A 21326-nucleotide genomic window follows, 5' to 3' on the forward strand; every position below is an offset into this window, starting at 1 on the left:
CAGAGGCACAGAGGCACACAAAACAGGGGTATCTCCAGGTCTATAAGTGCAAACAGTCCATTGCCCTCCCCATACCAGGCTTGACTCTTGGCTTCCTCTGTACAATTCATATCGTCAATTCCACCAGGCGGGTGGTTGCAGCCACCCACTTCTTGGCAAACTCCTCTTCCGTGAATCGAGTTGCCGATTTGCGGGCGCGTCTGCGCATAAGCAGGGGTTTGGATTGCGACAGAGCTTTTTCAAAACCCTCTGCAAATTCGTCTTCATTGGTGGCGTGGTATCCTGGAGATGGGATTGTTAGCTCGTTTCTTAGGCTCGACATCTCACAGCGTCGTGTCTTTTCTTTTTTTCTTTTCCATTTTTCTTTTCTCCTTTTTTCTTCCGGATTTGGGGGGGGGGGGGGGGTTGGAGAGAAAAGAGCAGAAATGACAAGATTTACCTGTTGGCTCGCCATCAACCTCAATGACAATGTCAAGCTTCGGACCGCCGCTGTTGTGGACCACTGATATCAAGCCTGCCGCCTGGTACTCGACGACGCCGATGCCAAAGTGCTCGTTCCACATGCCATTGACACCAACTGATGCCCTCCTTAGACACTCGAGGATTTCGGGCCACGATGCGTCAAGGCGAAACTCGACTTTTTCTTTGATGCCGAGCTCGTTGGCGAGGAGCCTGAGTCGGTATACTTCTTTCGAGTCCTGGTCGCCTCGCACGCTGCCAATGAGAACAAGCCGGGCCTTCTCCGACGCCTTGCTCTGGGTTCTCACAAACTTGGCGAATGCTTGCAATATCATTTCATGGTTCTTTTCTGGTCGGAACTGGGCAATGCACACGACGACCTGCTCCCGCTTCTCCTCGCTCGCCTCGGATACCTCGACCTCCTGCTCAAGCTCGCGAACAGCAACCGGAGGGTAAACCACAGCAATGGGAGTGTTGCGGTCCTTCTGAGCCCTATAAGGGCCCCAGAGGCTTCTGATGTGTGCCTGCGTCCAGGTAGAGTTGGTCACGACAACATCTATCGTCGAACCAACCCACGAGTACAGCTTGGCGAAAAGTCGCCAGTATGTTCTTTTAGCGAGTCCTCGTGCTCCCGTTCCCTGGCCGGCATTCACGCCTTGCGACCCCGCGGCTGAATTCGGGTCTAAAGACTCGAGCATGTCGGTGGATATAGTCGGGTAGTGTACGTACGCTCCAGTGGCGACTCGAGGGAACAGGAACTTGCAAAGTCCCAAGGCAAAGGCGTATCCCATTGTATCGATAAAAACGTCGGGCACCAGCAGCGAAAAAGCATCCCAAGCCAGCACCATGGAGCCTATTGATTGCCCGAGCAAAGTAAACTGCGGCCAGGTCGACGCCAAAACCCAATGGCGCTTCGAAAGATGTAGAAATTGGAGGGTCGGTGAGTGCAAGTGGATGTTGAACCGACTCTGTGCTCATATTAGGACGGCTGGGCCACTTTAGCGGGAGAACAGTCCAGGACGGCTGCAGAAGCTTACTTGGACACGTTGTAATATGGCCTCCTTGTTCACATCATGATCGCCAGTGTAGACGACGCATTTCGCTCTCGGCCACTGATCTTGCGTTGCCCGAATAGCCGCCCACAGCACTCGTTCGCCACCGCCTCCGGCATTACTGCGCTTGGTCAAAATAAAAAAATAAAGATAAAAACAAATCACACAAGGGTGGGCGAGCCTACGCACCAAAACGGATGAAAGAATCCAATCACGCCATCCCAATCCTTCTGCGTCTGGTGGCTGTTGCTTTTCCTGGGGCTTGTTTTGACGGCAGGGTTCTCTTTGGAGTATCGCTCGTCTTCCTCCTCCATCAAGGAGACGAGCTGGGCTCGTCGACCATCAGATTTCTTGCGAAGACCAAATCCTAAAAAGCGACCGAGGCGGTTGAGAATGATGGGAACGAGCAAGACGAGAAAAAGGGGGACCGAGGCCACAATCAGTACAGCCCCGGCAAGAGTTTTGGGATCCTGTCTGGACGAGAACGACGACTTGCCGCCTGTTGGCGTTTGATCCGTATCAGCCATCCCAGGTAAGGAGTCAGAATAGGTGACGGTGGTCGAAGAGACGAGGAGTGAATGGAGTCGATTGATTTCTCAGAACCAGAAAACCCTCTCTCTGCCTTGCAATTTGCCCGCTAAGCATTGCAGACAAACATGGACACAGTAAACAGCAAGACAAGAGAAGAGGGAAGGAAAGACGGAAACAATACGAGGTGGGGGGAACCGTCGGGGATGCAAAGCCCAGCTTAGCTCGTAGTCGTAGCTCTTGACGATGGGAACAAATTATTGAAACATGGAGCTGTTTGTCATCGACGTTGTCAAGTAGTCGGTACTTGATCCTCCGTGCACGGCATTGCAAGTCTGTTCGTATTTAGAGTCTTGGCTGGCGTGGCCTCCTAGTGACGATGCGAGGGGGGAAGGGTGTACATACATGTACCGCGCGGTCACGTGGAGCATCCATTGGACCCTGGAATACTCCGTACCCTGGACGGAAAGCACCAAGTCCCACCTACGCACGGCTGACCCACTGCAGCGCAACCACCTCTCCATCCAATGAGCGGCTCGAACTGCCAACTCATTCCTGTCATCTCTTGAAACCCAAGCTCGACGTTAGCTACATCAATAATCAATTGCTCTCATACATCACCGTCACCCCATTCGCGAGAATGGCCCACCATGTCGTCGTTTCATAGATCCTCAGCGAGGCTCGTGCCTCTTGCTAGAGCCAGCGTCCAACAACCTCTCCACCCCCATGCCATCACGTCCCTGCGCATCCAACCTTCCAAAAGAAGCTTTCACCTCGGCGCCGTGGGAGACGCAGTAGTGTTCACAGCAGATGCCATCTCGGCTATCCACAATGCCGGCCTACCGTGGTACCTTTCCATCCCTCTTGTCGCCGTCGGCGTCAACTTCTCCTTCAGGCTGCCCGTACAGTACTACACGCGGCGCGTGGTTATGCGCCGAAGGGAGCTCACCCCCTTGGTATCAGCATGGAGCTCGCGCCACGCCGCATCTGTGCCTCGCGGGCAAGGAGCCTCGGGCGAGAAACAGGGAGAGCGGCTGTGGAGGCTCCGCGTCGCTGGGCTGACGGAGAAGTCGCGCAAGAGGATATACAAGACTTGGGGGGTGCAGCGGTGGAAAACTCTTGCTCCGTTTCTGAGCATGGCGCCCTTTGTCATTGTTTCCGAGGCTTTGAGGAGATTGTGCGGCGCGCCCATGGGCTTTATCAGCCATTCTCTAGGACTTGCTTCCGCGGACAAGGTTTCCGCCACGTTGCCTGAAGCAAGTCGTCTGTTTGATGCCGGTCTCACGCAGGGGGGATGCCTATGGTTCGCCGATCTGACGGCCATGGACCCTTTCTACGCTCTCCCATTGGCGTCTTCTGCCTTGCTGGCGCGAACTTCATGGGGCAGGCTATCCAGGGATCAGCTGCGCGCTCTGTTGAGCCTCGACGGTTCCAAGACGCTCAGCACTCCGATGGCTAGAATACAAACCGGCATTGGGCGAGCCCTGCTTCTCATTCCCGTGGCTCCGATGCTGTTTGCCGATCTGCCCAGCGCCATATTCTTGTACTGGACCACGACATTTGCGCTCAATGAAGTAAATGAAGCCATCTTGGAACGAATCGTGACCAAGCGCGACCCCAAATTGAGCATGGTGAAGCGGACTCCACCTGCGTTGCCGTATCTACGAGGATAACAGGGACAACAAGCACTGCAAAATGGCGAAAACCTAACTTCTTCGGGCTGTATTTTTCTTTGTTTTTTTTTTTGTATTTTTGCATTAGGGATATCCCAAACAAACACATGACGAGAAAAAAAAACGAAAATCGGGAACTGCAAGCGGAATTTTCGCCGGAGGGGGCCTGATGCCGACCCTCATGTACATAGTATCATTAAGGTGTATGTGTAGAAACAAGAATAGAACCCACCCTGTAAACTCCAGACTTTGAACAAGAGCAAGGACCATTTAATACGAAGCCAAAGCAAAGCAGTGACAGCAAGCAAAGCTGACGTCGACTTTCCTCCAGCTCCCTCACCCCAGAACGACGGCAAGGATAATTATTGTCAGAATCACGCCCAGAATCAAAAGTAAGCAGCAGCTCTTGTTGCGCGCGGCCTTTTGATATCTCGCCGCTTGTCTGGTCTCTCTGTCGGCCTGCGCGGTATGCTCGTGCGTTCTGTCCACATTGTCCGCCAGCGTCATGATGCCTGCATCCTGCTCGGCGACAATGTGCGCGACGTTGCGAAACAGCAGGTTTAGATCAGCCACGCCTTGTTCGATGTTTCGGATCTCCTCTTCACGCTCAATGATGAGGCTTTCCTGGAAATCAACCTCGTCTTGCGGCGCCAGCTGGGACAGTTCTTGCTGCTGAAGAAGCTGTTGCTGCTCCTGCTCCTGGGTACCGCCGGCGGCTTGTCCGTGCGACTCGGATTCGTGCGCGGCGCGGGCAGCGCTGACGGAGGCCTTTTCTTTGTCCAGCGCCTTTCGTTGCAGGTCCTGAAACTCTTGCAGCGCCGCCTGAAAGTCGCTCGATACTTTGGTTTGCTCATACTTTTGCTGCTTCTGTTCGAAGAGCATCAGCACCCTTCGAGGACCCCGCTTTCCCGGCAAGAGCGAAGAAGGGATCCGCAGGGAAAAGCGTGCAGGCCTTGGTGACCGAAGCTTACCGTCAAATCATCCCACGTCTGTAATCTCTTGACGCCCTGGCCAATCTCCCTGCACAGCTCGCGCGTCGATTCCAGGCCCTTGTTCACCCTCTCACGCAGGCGAGGATTGTCCTTCTTGGTGCCCAGCGAGCCGACGCCCTTTGAAAGCTCTCGGTTGCTTGTCAAGAGCTTCTGCAGTTTGTTCTTGAGTTCGTACTGAAGGGTCTGGAAGTCCGGGTCGTCCGTGTAGCCACCGGGCTGACGACCAGATTCGAGGGTGGAGAGTTGATCATACGACATGCTGCACGACGATCGCTATGTTGTCTGGCGATGCTGAGAAATGGGGGCGACGGAGGTTGCAGCGGCAAACTGGGATCCTACTGATGCGGGTAGTTGCAGTTAAAGTTGGTTGTCTGGTCGGCTGAATCCAACCTGACTTCCTAGTTGACCTGACTTGTTGGATGGGTTCTGCTTGTTGCCTGCTACTTTGGCGCAGACGTAAGTTACCTGGATACACGTATCCGCCCACCTGCTCCGTTAGGAGGTAGGTACCTACAGGTACGCACTACGATGTGCAGCACGTGCCCTTTTTCAGTCTAGCCTAGCTGTCTGGGGAGGAAAGAACCGAAAGAACCTGGGCGTCACAACGAGCGACAGGGGTCAGCGGCAGCCAGCCACGTGACTGATGAGCCGGCGGGATACCGAGCTCTGATAAACGATAAACACCAGATTTATGCAATGCATCTTGTTTCTCTGGTTGCTGGCTGATGATTTGCGTTTGCCCACTGCACCGGCACAGCTCAAAATCAAACCACCTCCTCCCACCAGCCTTCTTCACCAGGCCCATACGGATGTGCCGTCGGCATGGCGGCCGCCCCAGCGCGAAGAGCTCCTTACAAGGACACTTTGCAGCCCGCTCTGCACCGGCGCTTCTCATCCACAGCCATCTTGCTCTTGGTCATCTCGTATTTGGAAGCTCTTTTCCTAGCTAGTTGGAGCTCATGTGAGTGCTGATGCCTCTACCCGCATCGCCGCATCGCCGCATCAGCCTCTGCTGCCAAATTGTCTCTCTAATCGCGCTTGCTGTAGATTTCTGGTCCTGGTTTCCAGTCGGCCCCGCAGGATTTCGAACTCTCCTCATCTTTTGTTGCGGCCTCTCGATTCTTGTCCTCCGAATCGCCCATTACCATGTCGGCTTGAAAACAGCGGAATCAGGCCTGCAAACTCTTGGCTCCTCGCTTCGTAGCCTTTCCACCTACGAGACAGCATTCTGGTACAGCATCTCGAGCGTCTTGTTCAGTCTCGTGTTTCTGTTTTCCATGGACGAGTCGGCCAATTTGAAATTCATCACCTCGTTGAGTGGAGATCGTCTCAGGCTGAATGAGCGGCCGCTGTTCCTCGCCTGCTACTTGAGCATCTGCGCCCTTGTGCAAACATTCAGCCACTACAAGCATGATATTGACCACCTGGATCTTGGCACGTCCAAGCGCACGGCGCATAGGCAGCAGAAGGCCCTGGGACTCTTGCCAGCATCTTTTCAAGCGGTTCTTCTCCAGCTGCCTGGGACTCTGGCCGCGTGCGCGAAGCAAGCCGTCTCGGCACTGACTATTTGCTTATTTGCGTATTACCTCGTTCTGCGATCCTTTGCCTGGGGCTGGGCCCTGGCCTTTCTGCGGCCAATCTACAATCTACCAAGGACGAGCGCCGTGCCCTATACATGGCCTACAGATATATACCTGCTGGCACGCTGTATATATGCCGGCACGCTGATGAACTTTGTCTGGTCCGCTGGAAACACGGCCTTTTCGGTGTTCATGGTCACTGAACCGCTCAAGAACGGCAATCCCTTGACGTCTGAATCCAAAGATCCCAACGGCAGTCTCTTGAATGGGTTGAAGAGCAAAAAGCTATCTATCAAGGCAAGTAACATTCCCGTGGCCGGTACGTATGCCAAGCCGCAAAACCACCCATCTGACACGATTAGGAGCAGTCCTTTGCCGCATGGGAACTATTTCTTATTGCCCAAAACTTTGACGCCCGACGGCAAGCCATCTTTTCCGACATCGATCGCAAAGACGGTCCGATGTGGTCGCAAGTTTACGCCTTTTGTATGAATCTGCTAAACGAGATGGAGACTCGTGTGGACGAATTCGGAAAACCGTCGCCATCTGCAGCCGCGCAGCCCGCTCAAGCGGTGGAGGGCGAGCCACGCGTACCTGCCGCCCTTCGGCAGGACCCCATCTTGATGAAGAAGAACGGGGCGTCTGGGTTGATGGGAGGAGTGGAAAAGGCTTGGGACGAGATTGCCAGAGCCCCTGGATCGTCACCTGTTTCTGAACTGAGCCCTTTGGCCAAGAAGACTTGGAGGGATGCCAAGGATAAAATGCTCAGCAAGCGGCAGCAGGAGGTGCTGTCTGCCGAGCACATACGAAGCGAGCTTGAAGGCTGGACAGCCAGGCTGATGAGAATCGACTTGATCGGCGGCCTGTTCCGGCACGGATTCCGCACACGGCTTGCCGGGACAGTTTTGGGCACGCCATACGCGGAGCCGGCGCTGTATTCCCATGCGATTCAGGCCCTCTGTCTGCTGGCAGCTCACAGCCTGGCCGAGGACCAGTATGGAAACGTCCACAGGGATGTGCCTAGCATCGTCCGTACACTGACGACGGCGATACGGAAAGTGGAGGGCCTCAAGCAGCGGTTTCCATTGCATTGGACGGACCCATCTGGCAGCAAAGACTGTCCCGAGGTGGAGCAGGTTCTTGACGCACTACGCTCGGGGCTGGAGCGAGTTGTTGCCAAGTTTGAGCCGTACAGCAATGACCTGAGACTGTCTCGAGGCGACCTGCGCTTGGCCAAGGAAGCCATGACGAAGCCCGAAGCACCACCAGAGACTTGCGCACCAAAACAGAAGGAGGCTGATGCTGCTGCAAAATCAATACCCAGGCCCAAACCGAAAGCCAAATCCAAACCCAAACAAGCTGAGACGAACAATTCGGATTCTACCAACGCACGCCGAATGGAGACGAAGGAGAAGGAGATGGAACAGGTAAGATGAAGACCAGACCGTTGGATGGAGCAGGATCATGCGTGCATTTACGACGGGGGGAAGAGAAATGGGAAGGAAAGATGGGAAGAAATCGTGTACCATACGCCATGCCATATGAGAAGTAAAAAATACGGACCAACGGCCTGCATCAGGAGAAGCAGGACGAAGGAGGCTGTTTGTTTTGTGCAGGGCACGGAAACGAACAGCAGCAGACTGTACTCTGCAGATACGGCCATGTCATGTGGGTGATTGTTGAATCCAGTGAGTGATGCAGTGCATGTCATGGGAGGATCCACTCCACGTTTTTCTCCTTCTGCTCCCCTTCTGCTCCTGTCACGATCGTAGGGTCAAATGTGTGGAATGTAAGAAGGTTATATTCCTCTAGCTAGTATCTATAGGGAGCAAAGCTATACATATATAGACATGGAGGCTGTCACGTGAGCGACATGTGACAGCTCCCCTTCTCCTCCCCTTCTCCTCCACCTACCCACACGCCCCGTCAATTGTCAACCCTCAACCCCCCTTCCCTTGGTCATCCCTTCCTTCTCTCCTCACCCGACACCGTGTCCGCCAAGTCGTTCAAGTTGATTTGATGGACATGGCCGTCGTCTTGGCTACCGCATAGTCTTTTCACGGGACCTCCTCCAGTCATGCCATCTCCATCTTCCCGTCTAGTCCGCCTGGTCCGTCTGGCATAGGCTCATCCATTAGATCAGGGCTTCGATGGCCTCGGGAGCCACCAGAGCCACCAGAGCCACAGCCCCGTCTGCGAAACTTCGCTGCACAGGGATGCCTTTGTTTCCGCCACAATGACCACCAGGATGCGGTACCGCCGTCTTTTCTCTCGGTTTCTCTACGGGTCAATATACGTCCTCCTCGTCCTCATTCTCCTCGGTCTCCTCCTCATCACGCCCGGTGATGCAATCGAACGGTCTCTCAGCAACGGCCAGAAATACAATGTCCTCATTCTGACGATTTCATACGTCGTCACCATCGTCACCGTGGGCTTTGTCTACGCGTTGCGTCTGTACATTGGCAAGACGGCGATTGCGGCGATTCCAAAGGCCTGGGTGCCTATAGACAGGGGGGACGTCAAGGATGCTGTGTACGCCATGATTCACGTCGAGCTGAGCCGAAGCGCGGCCATCGCCTACGAAGCGCGGCCGAGGGAAGACGCCCCGGGTGAGCCGACCGAGTCCGAGTCCAAGGCTGGCTCTGTCGACCGGACCGCCAGGGCTGGTTCGAAAAGGACGAGGACTGTGGCCGAGGAGCTGGGGCTGCCGCTGCCGCTGCCGCCAAGCCGTCGCGTCTGGGGCAAGATTGAGCATCCCGGCTGGGCATCACCCCATTCGCCCGATTTGCGCAACTTGCAGTACAGCAGCGTCGTGTCGGAACTGCCCGACCTGATCGAAGCCAAAGCGCTCGCCTTGGCCCTGGCCGGCTCCGCCGAGGGAGCCGACGTCGCCGGCGGCGCGCAGGCCGAGGAAGCCGCGAGGCTGAGCCCCGAGGCGGCCGAGTTGCTGCAGCGCACCGCCAGCATGAACCTGCCCCTCTATCTGGACCGCCTCTGCAGCGTGGGCGTGGTCGCTGCGGACGAGACGACGGAGCGCTTCCTCGCGCAGTACGAGCACGCGCGGTTCTCGAACCGACCCGTCTCGGACCAGCGGTTCCGAGAGCTCATGCACCTGTTTGCCGAGCTGCTGCGAGCCATGCAGCCACCGGACCCGGGCGCGGCGGCCTCGCCCGGGGAGGGGAGCTTCGCCTGGGGCCCTCCGGAAAGCGACATGGACATGGACATTGACGACGACGCGCCGCTCGACACCAACCCCCCTTCCCCGCGGAGCAGCACGTCCCGGCCAGCGACGGCCAGCACCGACAACTCGGCGGCGCTTGCCGCGCCGCCGCCACCGCCGATGCGAACCCCCTCGGCGCACGCGTGGAGTTTCCGCACGGCGCCCAACACGCCCGGCAGCAGGAGGACGGGCCCGCTGTCGAGGAGATCGAGCGAGAATAGCTTGAGCCTGAGCTTGGCGCAAACCCGCCGCCCGCGCGGAGGAGTCCGCAGCCGGCCGTCGGGCCTGAGTTTGCGGTCCCAGGCGACGGGCAGCAGCGACGGCGGATCCGTGATTCGCCTGGCAACAAGTGACGATGGAGGATGCCTCCCGTATGTATACAACCCACGGCCCACGGGGGGCATCGGAAAGAAGTGAAGAACAGCTCGGCTGCGGCTGGGGTTGGTTGGCATGGTAGCACTTTCTTGTATAGGCATGGGTACATACATGCACATTGTGTTTCTAGGCCGGTTTTATTTTATTTTCTTTTTTTATTTGGTCCCATGACGCATGCGGCGCTTTGATTCACAGAGCCATTGGCTCAGCCCGTCGAGGAAAATGCACAGGACAAAAACCAACTGTTTTCTTTTCCTGTCCAGCAAAAAGCGCAACATCCAAGCGTGAGGCCCGTCGTGAAATACTGTAGCAATCATCACAGCGGCACCGCATCAACTTGCACTCCCGTCCCACACACACACACACACCCCCCCCATCTTCCCCACCCCCCGCCAAATCCGCCGCACGTGCCCCACCAGCCGCATTGATTCGACTTCTTCCCTCTCTAGCCAACCCAACCAAATTTTGTTCTTGCTCGTCCAAAATCTCGCCGTCGCCCCAGCCAGCCAGCCAGTCAGCCAGCCAGCCATCACCATGGCCTCGCAACCGTCCCTCGTGCCCGCCGCCCGGATGGCCCTCCTCAACCAGCTCTCCCTGCACGCCTCCCAGCGCGCGTCGCAGGTCCGCCCGCCCGCGCAGCCCGCGCAGCCCGCGACGCCCGCGCCGCCTTCGCCCGCCGCCCCGCCGGCCCCCCCCGACGACGAGCTCCTCCGCACGAGCGGCCTCAACGACGGCCTGGGCTACGCGCCCGACCCGTCGGCCCGCGAGGCCGCGCTGCGCGACGCCAAGCTCCGCGGCAAACTGCTCGGCAAGCGCAAGAGCAAGGCGGCGCAGGGCAAGGCGCAGGGCGCCGCCGCCCTGGCCGAGAGCGAGAGCGACGACGACGAGGGGCGCTCGTCGCTCGGCAGGCGTAAAAAGGCCAAGAAGGACGGCGGTGAGCAAAAGTGAATCCGACTATATGGGGAGGAGAGAGACACGTCTGATCCGGATGGAACGTTTGATCTGGGACGGGGAAAAGACCTCGGATAAGGTGGATGCGGCCATGCAGGCACGGCAAGTTAAAGGGCCCAGACTTTTTCATGGACACTCGAGTAATCGTTTCTATTGCAGTCATGCCGGGATGCAGATAAAGGGCGCAAAAGTACGCCTGGTCCCGATGCAAAACAGCACCACTTGTCCCTCCGATCCAACGTGGGAAATCAAACACCCAGACGGAAGACGAAAACGAGGGGGAATAAAAGATCGATGGCGCTGTGGATGCCATCTGCCCCGCCTGATTTTTCGACTTGCCCTTTCGTAGCCCATGAGAAAAGTTACATGTGTGGTTCTGTAACATCCTGTTTCATGTCATGACTCTGACCACCGCCCCCCTCCCTTCTCTTCTCTTCTCTGCCCCGACGGGGCGGCATGTGCTTCTCGCTACCGCGTAGCTAGACATGGTGTTCGCCTGGGACATGTTTACTACATGGCCCGGTATCCCGTAAATAACCCCTCCCCGCCATGGACAGTGACTTCGTGCGAGTCGTGCTTTCCCCTTTTTCCCCAGCCTACCTACAATGATCGAATACAGCTTGATCAAGACGATTTAAAAAATTGAAGCGGTTCGCCGGCGCCTTCACCCACGCCTGTGCTTCGTATCCACACCCAGTTCATTTGCATTTGCCCGATTAATGTATTCGCTTTCGTTTTCTGTCATCGTCGCCTCGAAGATCATCGTCCTCTTCGGATCGTTCGGCAGTATCGCTCGGGTTTAGGATGTGGGCCATGCTGCCGCGTCGCGTTGGAGGCGCAGACGAGTCTTTAAATAGCAGCCCTTTGCCGTCCCTGCTACCGGCCAAGTTCCACGACCAGCCACCAAAGGCGTCGGCTCCGTTACTGACGCCATTGGCGGGAACGTGGGGAGGCAGGCAAGGAGGTGGTGGCGGCGGCGGCGGAGGAGGAGGAGGAGGGGGGTGAGGTGGAGTGGTTGGGCGAGATTGCGGGTGCGAGTGGGTGGGTGCCTGTAGTGAGTATGTTGATATTGATTCCCTGATGCGCTGATCTTCAGGGAGGGTCCCCCGGCCAGGAGACGGAGGCCATGGACCTGGCACGTTGGAGCCGGAAAAGTGCGAGGTTGCGGGTTGCCAGCCGTGAGCTCGGATGTCTGCGGCTGTATGCCTTCGAGCAAGGCTGGCGGGTGGAGTTTCAACGTTGGAAAGAGGATGCGGAGGACCTGGTGCTGGCGGAGCCGCGGCATTCCGTAAAGGAGAGGACTGTGTGGTGGTGGTGGTGGTGGTGGTGGCGGCCGTGGTTGTTGTGGTGCTACTGCTGCTGCCACCGATGGAGCCATAAGCTCGGCGCGAGCCCAACCACAGGTTTGGAGGAACCGTCGGTCGATACAGCGGTTGCCCGCGAGCTTGCGTTTGAGGCACCGTCAATCCACCTGCCTGACGTCTGGTATCGTCTTGCGGTAGTTGCCGAGGCGAAACGGGAGTGTTGTCAACGTTGCCAAAGTATTGTGGTTGTCGGCTCCCGAAGGGTGCTTCGTGAAGCTCGTCGGGAGAGCGAATCGTTTCAGCCTGTCTTTGCATTTCTGCTTGCAGAGTGAGGACTAGAGAGCATCGTCAGTCGTCAGTTGGTCGGGGGTTCAAACAACATCGTGTAGTCAGTCTGTGCTCAAACCTAAAAGGATGGGCCAACCTACCGTCGCGATGGACAGCACTGTCAGGAGGGAGGAAGGACAGCACGGCCCGGGATAGCTCCTGAGTAAAATGGAGTAAGCGGGCCAAGGTCTCTGCGGTAGCTTGGTTCCTCACGTGCATGTAGTGCGCACTCTCTTCGCTTCGCTGCAAGCGAGCACTAACATCGTAAAGCGTGTGCTCGAGATTGGCAAGCCGGCCTTCGACGGTGTCTGGAGGGACCGGAACTGGTTCGGCAGGTGTGCCCGGCTGCGACGAGGGTGGTTTGGGAAAGTTGGTCTCGCGGTGAACCAAGGCATGCCGGCTAGCTCTTCGTTTTATATCACGCAACCCTGCAATGTCACCGCGCTTGAAACTGCCATTGCCATGCTTGAACTCCCACAACGTCGTGTCCGGGTTACCAGTATGGAAAACATCGCGCTCTAGGTTTCCATGCCATCAGAATTATTGCGCAACAACAAAGAAGCCAGGAAAAAAGACGAAAAAGAAGAAGAAAAGAGGAGGGAAAGAGGAGGGAAAGAGGGGGGGGGGCTTACCCTTGTGGAAGCCATACATGTTGAGTTGACGGACAAAGGACGAGATGTTGGTGTGCTTGAAATATTGCCTTGAGACTCAGAATCAGAGAATGCATGATAGGCAATATGACAAGGATTCACTTACGACAAAACCTTGGAAAAGTCGGCAGTGGGAGACATGACAAAACTCTCCGCATTGCTGGACCAGGATATCAGGTGCTGGATACTGCTGTCTTCGAGCATGCTATTGAGCCAGTCAGTGTCCAGATTTCGCAACTTTTCCGAGAATATTTTGTATCGAGGCCGAGGTGTATAAGAAAAAAAAAAAAAAAAAAGGGGGGGGGGGGGGGGGTCTGCGCATGTCATCTCACTTGTATAGCTTGTGAATGAAGGCTGTCTGCACAATCTTGGGCTGGTGTACCGTCGAGGATGTTGCTGAAGGTGGAGCAGGCATGTTCGATGGAAGCGCGGCGCATGGAACCTGGTCGTTGCCCGGCGCATGATTCGGGCGACTGATGGACTTGCCGTTGGTCTCTGGTTCAGCATTCAGAGTTGAAGGGGACGACGTAACATCCATGGCATCGAGAGCAGAGGTGGAGGTGGAGGACATGGTGATGGCGAGCGCGGGGACGGGAACGATGCGAGTACCCATTGACCCCTCCAGTTCGCGTGGTTGCAGTTGACTCTCTCTCTTTTTTTCTTTCCTTTTTTGTACTTTTTGCCTCTGTGTCCTATGGAAGCCTAATGGCGACCTCTATTTAGGGCTGGCGAGGGAAAAAGAAGGAGAGAAAAAGCAACAGGTTAGCATGGTTGAGTGCATGCAACGGCAAGATCCGCCAACTGCTCGCAAGGACAGACAGAGAAAGAAGCAGAAGGGGGCTTTTCGCAGCGGGGACGACGAAGAAAGAGGCGGTTTGTCCAGCTCACCACATCTCCACCACCCACGGTGGCTAAGGGGCCAAGAGGAGGAACAGATGAGGATGACGATGAGGGAGATGTCTGTCGGAGAAAACGGAGCGTCGATTCGGAAGCGTGCGGTTTGTTGCTGCCGCTGTCGATGCCGCTGTTGCTGCCGATGTTGCTGTCGCTGACGCTGTCGCTGACGCTGTCGCTGACGCTGTCGCTGACGCTGTCGCTGACGCTGTGCTTGGATTTTTTTTTTTTTTTTTTTTTTTTTTTTTTTGGTCAATGTCGCGCGAGAGGTGTGGTGAGAGCAGAGGAAAGGGATTGCGCAGGTTGCAAGGATGGGGTTGTCCCAATAGCCCAGCAAGCTGGCGCAGGACGCGAGAGAGCTATGGCCAGACGGAGAACGGGCACGGTCTCCTGAAGGCGCGAGCTTTGCAGCGATGAACGGATGCGCTGACGCTGCAGAAGGAAAAAGAGCGGCAAGAAGGGGAAATTTCGGTCGGGCTCACGATGCACGCTCGGCGGCAGGTATGCACAAGTCAAGATGTCATTTGGATGATGGATGCTGATCTGGTCAAGTCAGTTGCTTCGACTTGCTTGCATGTGTGAGAGGACAGCAAAGAGGCTGCCGTATACGGAGTGCAGGTGTGGGAAGGGAAGGTGGAAAGGCCCGGTACTTGATGGCGGAGAGCCAGATCCACCGCGCCGATGGCAATACCCATGATGCTACCAGACATGTACGGAGTCCTGCTGGTACGAGGTTGGAGACATCAATTGATACATGGCATTGATTGAAGCAAAGCTACTGTAGAAAGTCGGGGGCGGTTCAGTGGTCCTGGCTCCAGTGGTACGTATTGACGTACCTTAGGTACTGTCGACAATACCAGTTGACCTAATATTACAGTGACTGACTGTAGGTACTCCGTACATGTCTGGTTCCCACCTGCAGGAGGTGGTTGGCCTAAGTTAGGTTAGTGCCCCAGGCCTAGGTTGGGTCCCCCCGGACCCTCGTGCAAGGGGTCGAATTGCTAGCCGCATGTGCAGTTCGGAGCTTGGGGTTATCAATCGTTTTCGTTCCAGGCTTCCAGCATCGTTACAGACCGACTAGACCCCAGCGTGGCCCTAGAAACGGACGGGGGAAGTTTGGCTGGACCAGCAGCCGAATAGAGCGATCAATTTTGAACCCACAATGCAGTGAATGCACCTGTGCGAATAACTTGAAAAAAAGTTTCAGCTCCTTGGAAGCAGGGGTTGGTTGGTTGGACTGGTTGGTTGTGGGTCGGGGAGGGGGGGTGGGGGTAAGAGGGGGGCAGCTGCTTCAACGCCGTGGTCCGCGAGCTCCAGACTGGAAGCTTCAACTGCATAAGCGGTGCCAAGCTTTTGCTCCGAAACAGCCTGGAGGGCTTCAATCTGGTGAGAGGTATTAAGTTTAGGTTAGGTAAGGTCTCAACTGGTACCCGGGAGGTATTGATGTCGGCAATGGGCACTGGGGTCAGGCCAGGTACCACCACCTGAGTGCGGTACAGGAGCTAGTACATACAATGCGATAGCTCGCATCGGCACGCACATGCACGCCGCGCCAACGACCTGCTGCTGTTCCTTACATCTACCTCCTAGCTTCTAGGTACCTAGGTACCTAGGTACCTAGGTACCAACAGGTATGGTACCTAAGGTACCTAGCTAAGCTGGTAGGTGTACTCCGTAGGTTATATTGCGTCCTTGACAAGATGCAACGGAAAATTGGCTGCCGAGAACAGTCCATGTCGTCTCAATGGTACCAGGCGCTTCAGGCTGTCGGGCTGTCGGCCAGCTGCAGCTAGCTGGTGGTTGGCAATTGCCGGCGTGTCTGGTTACTGCTGGGTCCAATGGAGGAGAGCTATTTTCGTCATTGCCTCGCCGGCAGGGAAGCCACGACCGGATTTGCCTGCAGGATATGCCGGCACTGAACATTTGGGAAAGAGGGAAGGAAAAGAAAAGAAAAGAAAAGAAAAGAAAAGAAAAGAAAAGAAAAGAAAAGAAAAGAAAGAAAAGAAAAGAAAAGAAAGAAAAGAAAAGAATACCCAGGAGAGGAATCCCCCTTCTCGAAAGGGCCAGCTTCATCATACTTGGAACCTGAAGTTGGGACGTGCTCGAATAAATCGGCCGTCAACGTGTGTCTTCTCTCAGCAAGCTGGTCAGTCAGTCAGCCAGCCACTCATCACTCGTCACATCACTGTCTGTCAGTCCACGAGAGTGCCACACAGACCCGTTCACTATGTCAGTTCGGGGGATCCAAGGCTCTGCTCTGGCTTTCATCATTGTTCTGACCCAAACCCCTCCCTCCCCTCCGCCCAAACACGGCCCGTCACGGAAGACCGGGCCAGTGCGGCATGGTACTGTACGTCGAGCTGCGGCACTCGGCTCGAGCTAAAGCCCACTAGCTGCTCGAGCTTAGAGGTTACCAGCAGGCATCACGGTTCAATGGTATGTATCAACTAACTCATTCCAGACGAGAAGGGGGCTAGTTTTCTCGCAGCAGTGCAAACTAACCTTGGACGGACCGTGACCCCTGAAACGGGCCATCGTCTCCACATCTGCGGCCGTTTTGACGCCATGTCATCTCCAGCTTGGCGGATAGCCTGCGCTAGACGGCAGACGGGTCATGCCTGGCAGCCTCCGCCCGCCAGGAGCTTGCTTAGATTGGTGATGTCTCCTCGAATCGTCGCGGCTTGCAGACTCGCACCCCCCCCCCTCCTCCCCCCCAGGGCTCCAGTGGTGTTATTATTTCCCGGCAGCTTGTTCCACGGCGCATCCATCCCCAACGGCCCATGAGTGTTACATAGCACCAGACTCACCACGGACTACGCATGCACGGCCCTCCCCACCGTTTGGAAGCCGGTTCGGTTCTGCAGGTGCGGTGCTGCCGGAAGAACCAGTTGACGGGTTGATGGCAGCAGCAGCCAGCGGCAGCCAGCGGCAGCCAGCGGCAGCCAGCGGCAGCCAGCGGCAGCCAGCGGCAGCCAGCAGCAGCACCTCCGTGTTCGGGGCCGGGAAATCGTCATGCGTCTTGGCGAATCAGGAGGGGCAGCTGGGTCTGGCCATCCGATAATCGAGTCTGGACTGCTCACTGCTTTGTTTTCCACTGCCCACGATGCCCGCCATTCGCACGACGCAACACCATGCTGCGACTTATTCATCTTAACCCTGCTGGGATTGCCGCAAGTCAGAGCCGTTGTGGAAACGATCTGCCGCCCCTATAGTGGGGAAACCCATGGGGCTCAAAACCCTCCAACTTAATTCCCAGCCATTCAACTCGGACACGGAATGCCTAGATGGGAGCGTGCGGAGACTGTTGCGCGCAATAGCGAGAGATGCCCGGGCCCTGTAAAATGTACGGCGTACTCCGAACTGCGAACCATGATATGTACATTAGCAGGTAGGTAGGAGGCATTGTACATAGGACATCTTGGCCAGGGCCCGTATCTCTGCATCTCCGCACCGTCGTCTATTAATATTCCGGGTTCCCCATCTTTGCCGTTCCTGCAACCTAAACATGTGCTGCAACATGAACCATGTGCGTTGTCGACGAGGAACCAAGCCCAGGGGTCACCGTCACCGTCCAAGACTCTTAATCACACTGGCCCTGCACCGTACTGCCAGGCGTGACGGGCTACAGACTCGGGAGTAATGTTTGCCGGACAGACCACAGACGCTCTGCTCGTCGCTTGGCTCGCGTCCGGCAAAGTCGACACGCGCGTTGAAGCAACCAAGCAACCAACTTCGGTCCAGCAAGGCACCGCACATGCTCACTCAGGAGTACGTGGCACGCAACATTGTCGTTATCATGCTTGTCAACGGGGGCATGACATTGCATAAACCAGGCCGTCATGAACATTCTATTCCAGAATATGGGGTGCGTACGTCTCGAGATAGCACGTAGCAACCCCCCCCCCCCCCCCCAAAAAAAAAAAAAAAAAAAAAAAGCGTTTGCGCAGAAGGATATTCGTAAAACACATCCACATCCTATCCAACTTGCGGTACCGGCCCGGTTCCGTGGTTCCTTGTGTGAACAAGATTCGTACCATGATAGCCCAAGGGAAGAAATAAAGTGCGGGGGGAAAGAAAAGGGGAAAAAAGCAAAAGCAAAAGCGAAAAAAATGAAATGAGAAAAAAACCCACGATCACGGCGTCTCAGCCTCGCCGCTCACCCGCTTTTCTCCCAGCTCCCGAATCTTGTCTCCCAGAATGGTCCGCCCATACCGCTCGGCCACCTTGCCCGCCGCCTCCATCATCCGCCCTGTCCGGTCGCGCATCAGCTCCACCATCTCCAACGCACGCATCCCGCGGTCCTCGCCTTGCCGGCACTCGACCGCCAGAAGCTGCAGGAGCGTCTTGTCGATTTCCAGCTCCATCCGAGAAAGCAGCGACCGCTGCGCGTGGTTCCCCGACGTGGCGTCGACCAGGTCACGCAGCTGCGCGCTCTGCACTCCCTTGAGGATGAATTGCTGCTCGAGTTTCCTGCTCTCGGCTGTCTCGTCATCCTCGTCGTCACCCCCGCCGCCATCCTTGTTCTCTTCTCCCTCGCTTTCGCCCTCGTCGTCGTCGTCGTCGTCGTCGTCGCCGCCGCCGCCTGACTCGTCGCCGCTCCCGCCGGTGTCGGCCATTTCCGCATCTTCGCCATGCAGCGATCCACGCTTGTTCTTCTTCTTCTTCTTCTTCCTCGTCCCTGCCTTGTCCTCTGGCGGTGACGATAGGGGAATGGAAAAGTCAAACTCTGATAGAAGAGGTCGCGGGAAGTAGGGGTACTGGTCCCCTCCCTTGAGGATGATGCAGAGAAACTTCTCGTCCGCTACGGCTATTGGGAAGTACGTCTCGTTTTTCCTGCCAGATACCAGGCGTGGCAAGAGCTTGGTGTCCAGTAGTGGTATCCAGGAAGCACGAGACGGCTGACGCCAATGCAACAGCGTGAGCAACGTGCCGGTGGAGTCGTATATGCATGGGTCCTGGGAAGAGTGTCAGGAGAGTAGAGTACCGAGGCAGAAGAAAAGGGGGAAAAAAAAAAAGAGAGAGAGAGAGAGAGAGGGAGGGAGAGAGAAAAACTCACGCCGCGATCTGAAAAGAAAACACCCTTTACTGTGGCTCCTTCAGGCAGAGCCACGATGTCCTCGTTCTGACATATCTCGTCGCGCTTGATGTTCTCAATCGTGTACAAAAGTCGCGTCTTTCCGTCTGATCCTACAGGACCATTGCCCATCGTCAGGACATAATCTCTCCAGCTGGCACAAGTCACCATTGGACAGCTCTTGGGGCGGTACACTTTGAACGGTATGCCGAACAGGGTGAAGACTCGGACATAGTTGGCCGAAGTGGTCACCGTCACGAACGACTCGCTTAGAGACATGGCCGTCACCGCCTCTCCCCTTGGCAATTGCGTCCGCCAGTCTGTTCGTTGCGTCCAGCTTTCATGCGGTCTGTAAAAGATGTACGCAGGAGCATCGTCTTTGGGCGGGCTGCAGAACAGCGTGCCTCGCTCGTTCAGGCAGGCTTTGTCGTAGAGAAAGGTGTCTGTGAAGTGGAAGTCTCGCTGAAACTCATGGTCGTAGAACTCAACGGTGACGGTGTGGTGTGAATCCTGATCCACGGTCCACACGAACCCAATCATGTTCAAGCAGAGGTATTTTCGGTTGCCTCTCCATGGGGTGGACCCCGGCTGAAACGCCTCGTGGTGTTGCGGCGCCATGAGATGCCTTCTTTTGCTGGCCGGATCTCCCCAGGCATCGCTTGGATCTCGCATCCGCTTACTGCCCCTGTCGACCACGTAGCCAGCGTTGTCGTCGTTGATGACCCAGCCGTCGTCGTCGTCATCCTCGTCGTCGTCGTCGAGCATGGAGCCAATGCTCCCCATGGAATGCCTACGAGGTCTGGTGGGAATCGGCGGGGCGGCCTTGTGGCCATTGCTAGGAGGCAACTGGCGGTTACCCGATATTTCGGACAGAGGATCATGAATGAATGGGGCGGGCTGTGCGTTCAGCTTGAGCAACGGCACCAACTGTTCGGGCAAGAAATCCGAGTATATGTAGACTTCACCATCGGTAGTTGTAAAGGAAAGGATGTTCTTGGACGGATGCCAAGCCAGGTCAATGACGTTGGAGTAGTCATATCGTTGAATCACGCTCTGCGTCTTTGTCTCCCACACCAGGACCTTGCCATCTTTGCTTGCCGAGGCTAACAACGCGCCATTGGGAGACCAAGCAAGAGCGGTAATGTCTGACAAGTGGCCGTTGGCGAAGCACCTCTGCTTCTCCCAGTCGTTCCTGGAGATTATCTGAACATCTTTGGTGGGCGTGGGCACCGCGAAGGCGCGGCCGTCCGGGTGCCAAACAACCCTGGTAGACACCTCTGCCTCGCTATCGAAGCTCCCGATGACGCCGTCCACCTTGCGAATGAGCTCAGGCTCCTCGGACGTGAGCGAGTAGACGTATATGATGCCGTCGGTGCAGGAAAGCGAGGCCAGTCTGCCGTGGGGATCAAAGGTGACGTGTCGTGCCGGTTTGCTGTGCTCCCGCAAATGCCTGACCTGGGTCATGTCACCCGTGTTGACAATCTTGACGGTGAGCTCGTCGCTAGCGACCGCGCACCATTTCGAGTCGCGGGTCAAGGCGACGTCGCGAATGGGAAGAGTTGAGCGGAGCAGGAACCGTTCAAAATGGGCGCCTTCGACGCTGTACAGGCTGACGGTGCCGTCTTCGGAGCCGACAATGAACGAGTCCTTGCCGGTGGCAATGGAGACGTTTTGTTCTTGACAGTCGTCAATGTTGGTCGGCTCGCCGTCCGAACCGGTCTTGTAGAGTCGAATGGTGTTGTTGGAGCCGACGGTGACGAGCCGGACGCCGTCGCTGGTGTAGGCGCAGCGTGTTGTTCCTTGTGTGTGAGCCGGTCGCGGCCGCGGCCTCAATGCTGATGTGGAATCCATCGGGGCCTTTGAGACGTGTAGACGTGTCCGTGATTTCTCCCTCCCTCACCCGACGTGAGAAGTTGTCATGAACCAGGTGGTGTTGCTGAAAGGGGCGCGAAAAGGGTCGGTTTGATGTGGAGCTGGACGCGTCTCAAGACGCGTTTCAATTAAACCAGGGGCGGCGCGCGGGGTCTGGTACGTGCTCCGTTGGTGCTAGCTGGTACCTGTAGGTGCCAGACCTGCGGTAGAGGTACCGGGAGCAGGAGTCGAAGCCAGGTAGGTACGAGCCAGGCCCTTTCAACGTCTGGTGCCCTGGAATACACGACAATGCACAGTCGTAGTTTGGAGTCATAGACGGACGGCCTTTGCACACGCGATTGCTCCATTCTTTCGGTACTCTTCAAAGCTATAGCA

The 21326-nt window shown here is 56.3% G+C and overlaps 8 protein-coding genes across 8 annotated transcripts; 4 read left to right on the forward strand and 4 right to left on the reverse strand.

The window, feature by feature from the left end:
- Positions 1 to 106: 106 nt before the first annotated feature.
- UV8b_01342 (uncharacterized protein) lies at positions 107 to 2038 on the reverse strand (the record flags this gene model as incomplete). The annotated part of the gene is made up of 4 exons (XM_043138840.1): positions 107 to 282; positions 440 to 1427; positions 1497 to 1632; positions 1701 to 2038. The coding sequence occupies 4 exons, from the start codon at positions 2036 to 2038 to the stop codon at positions 107 to 109; spliced, it is 1638 nt and encodes a 545-aa protein (XP_042994774.1).
- A 651-nt stretch (positions 2039 to 2689) lies between these two features.
- UV8b_01343 (uncharacterized protein) lies at positions 2690 to 3712 on the forward strand (the record flags this gene model as incomplete). Its single annotated transcript, XM_043138841.1, has 1 exon — positions 2690 to 3712. One exon carries the CDS (start codon positions 2690 to 2692, stop codon positions 3710 to 3712), a length of 1023 nt encoding a protein of 340 aa, XP_042994775.1.
- A 336-nt stretch (positions 3713 to 4048) lies between these two features.
- UV8b_01344 (uncharacterized protein) lies at positions 4049 to 4962 on the reverse strand (the record flags this gene model as incomplete). The annotated part of the gene is made up of 2 exons (XM_043138842.1): positions 4049 to 4579; positions 4684 to 4962. 2 exons carry the CDS (start codon positions 4960 to 4962, stop codon positions 4049 to 4051), a joined length of 810 nt encoding a protein of 269 aa, XP_042994776.1.
- A 564-nt stretch (positions 4963 to 5526) lies between these two features.
- On the forward strand, positions 5527 to 7720 carry UV8b_01345 (uncharacterized protein; the record flags this gene model as incomplete). The annotated part of the gene is made up of 3 exons (XM_043138843.1): positions 5527 to 5665; positions 5752 to 6581; positions 6653 to 7720. The coding sequence occupies 3 exons, from the start codon at positions 5527 to 5529 to the stop codon at positions 7718 to 7720; spliced, it is 2037 nt and encodes a 678-aa protein (XP_042994777.1).
- Positions 7721 to 8520: 800 nt separating this feature from the next.
- On the forward strand, positions 8521 to 9921 carry UV8b_01346 (uncharacterized protein; the record flags this gene model as incomplete). Its single annotated transcript, XM_043138844.1, has 1 exon — positions 8521 to 9921. The coding sequence occupies one exon, from the start codon at positions 8521 to 8523 to the stop codon at positions 9919 to 9921; it is 1401 nt and encodes a 466-aa protein (XP_042994778.1).
- A 492-nt stretch (positions 9922 to 10413) lies between these two features.
- Positions 10414 to 10827, forward strand: UV8b_01347 (uncharacterized protein; the record flags this gene model as incomplete). Its single annotated transcript, XM_043138845.1, has 1 exon — positions 10414 to 10827. One exon carries the CDS (start codon positions 10414 to 10416, stop codon positions 10825 to 10827), a length of 414 nt encoding a protein of 137 aa, XP_042994779.1.
- A 719-nt stretch (positions 10828 to 11546) lies between these two features.
- On the reverse strand, positions 11547 to 13724 carry UV8b_01348 (uncharacterized protein; the record flags this gene model as incomplete). Its single annotated transcript, XM_043138846.1, has 5 exons — positions 11547 to 12469; positions 12563 to 12979; positions 13094 to 13161; positions 13218 to 13316; positions 13444 to 13724. The coding sequence occupies 5 exons, from the start codon at positions 13722 to 13724 to the stop codon at positions 11547 to 11549; spliced, it is 1788 nt and encodes a 595-aa protein (XP_042994780.1).
- Positions 13725 to 18138: 4414 nt separating this feature from the next.
- Positions 18139 to 20930, reverse strand: UV8b_01349 (uncharacterized protein; the record flags this gene model as incomplete). Its single annotated transcript, XM_043138847.1, has 2 exons — positions 18139 to 18960; positions 19062 to 20930. The coding sequence occupies 2 exons, from the start codon at positions 20928 to 20930 to the stop codon at positions 18139 to 18141; spliced, it is 2691 nt and encodes an 896-aa protein (XP_042994781.1).
- Between the last annotated feature and the right edge of the window lie 396 nt (positions 20931 to 21326).

The sequence above is a fragment of the Ustilaginoidea virens genome, chromosome 1, assembly GCF_000687475.1.
Source record: "Ustilaginoidea virens chromosome 1, complete sequence".
Classification (NCBI taxonomy): Eukaryota; Fungi; Ascomycota; class Sordariomycetes; order Hypocreales; family Clavicipitaceae; genus Ustilaginoidea; species Ustilaginoidea virens.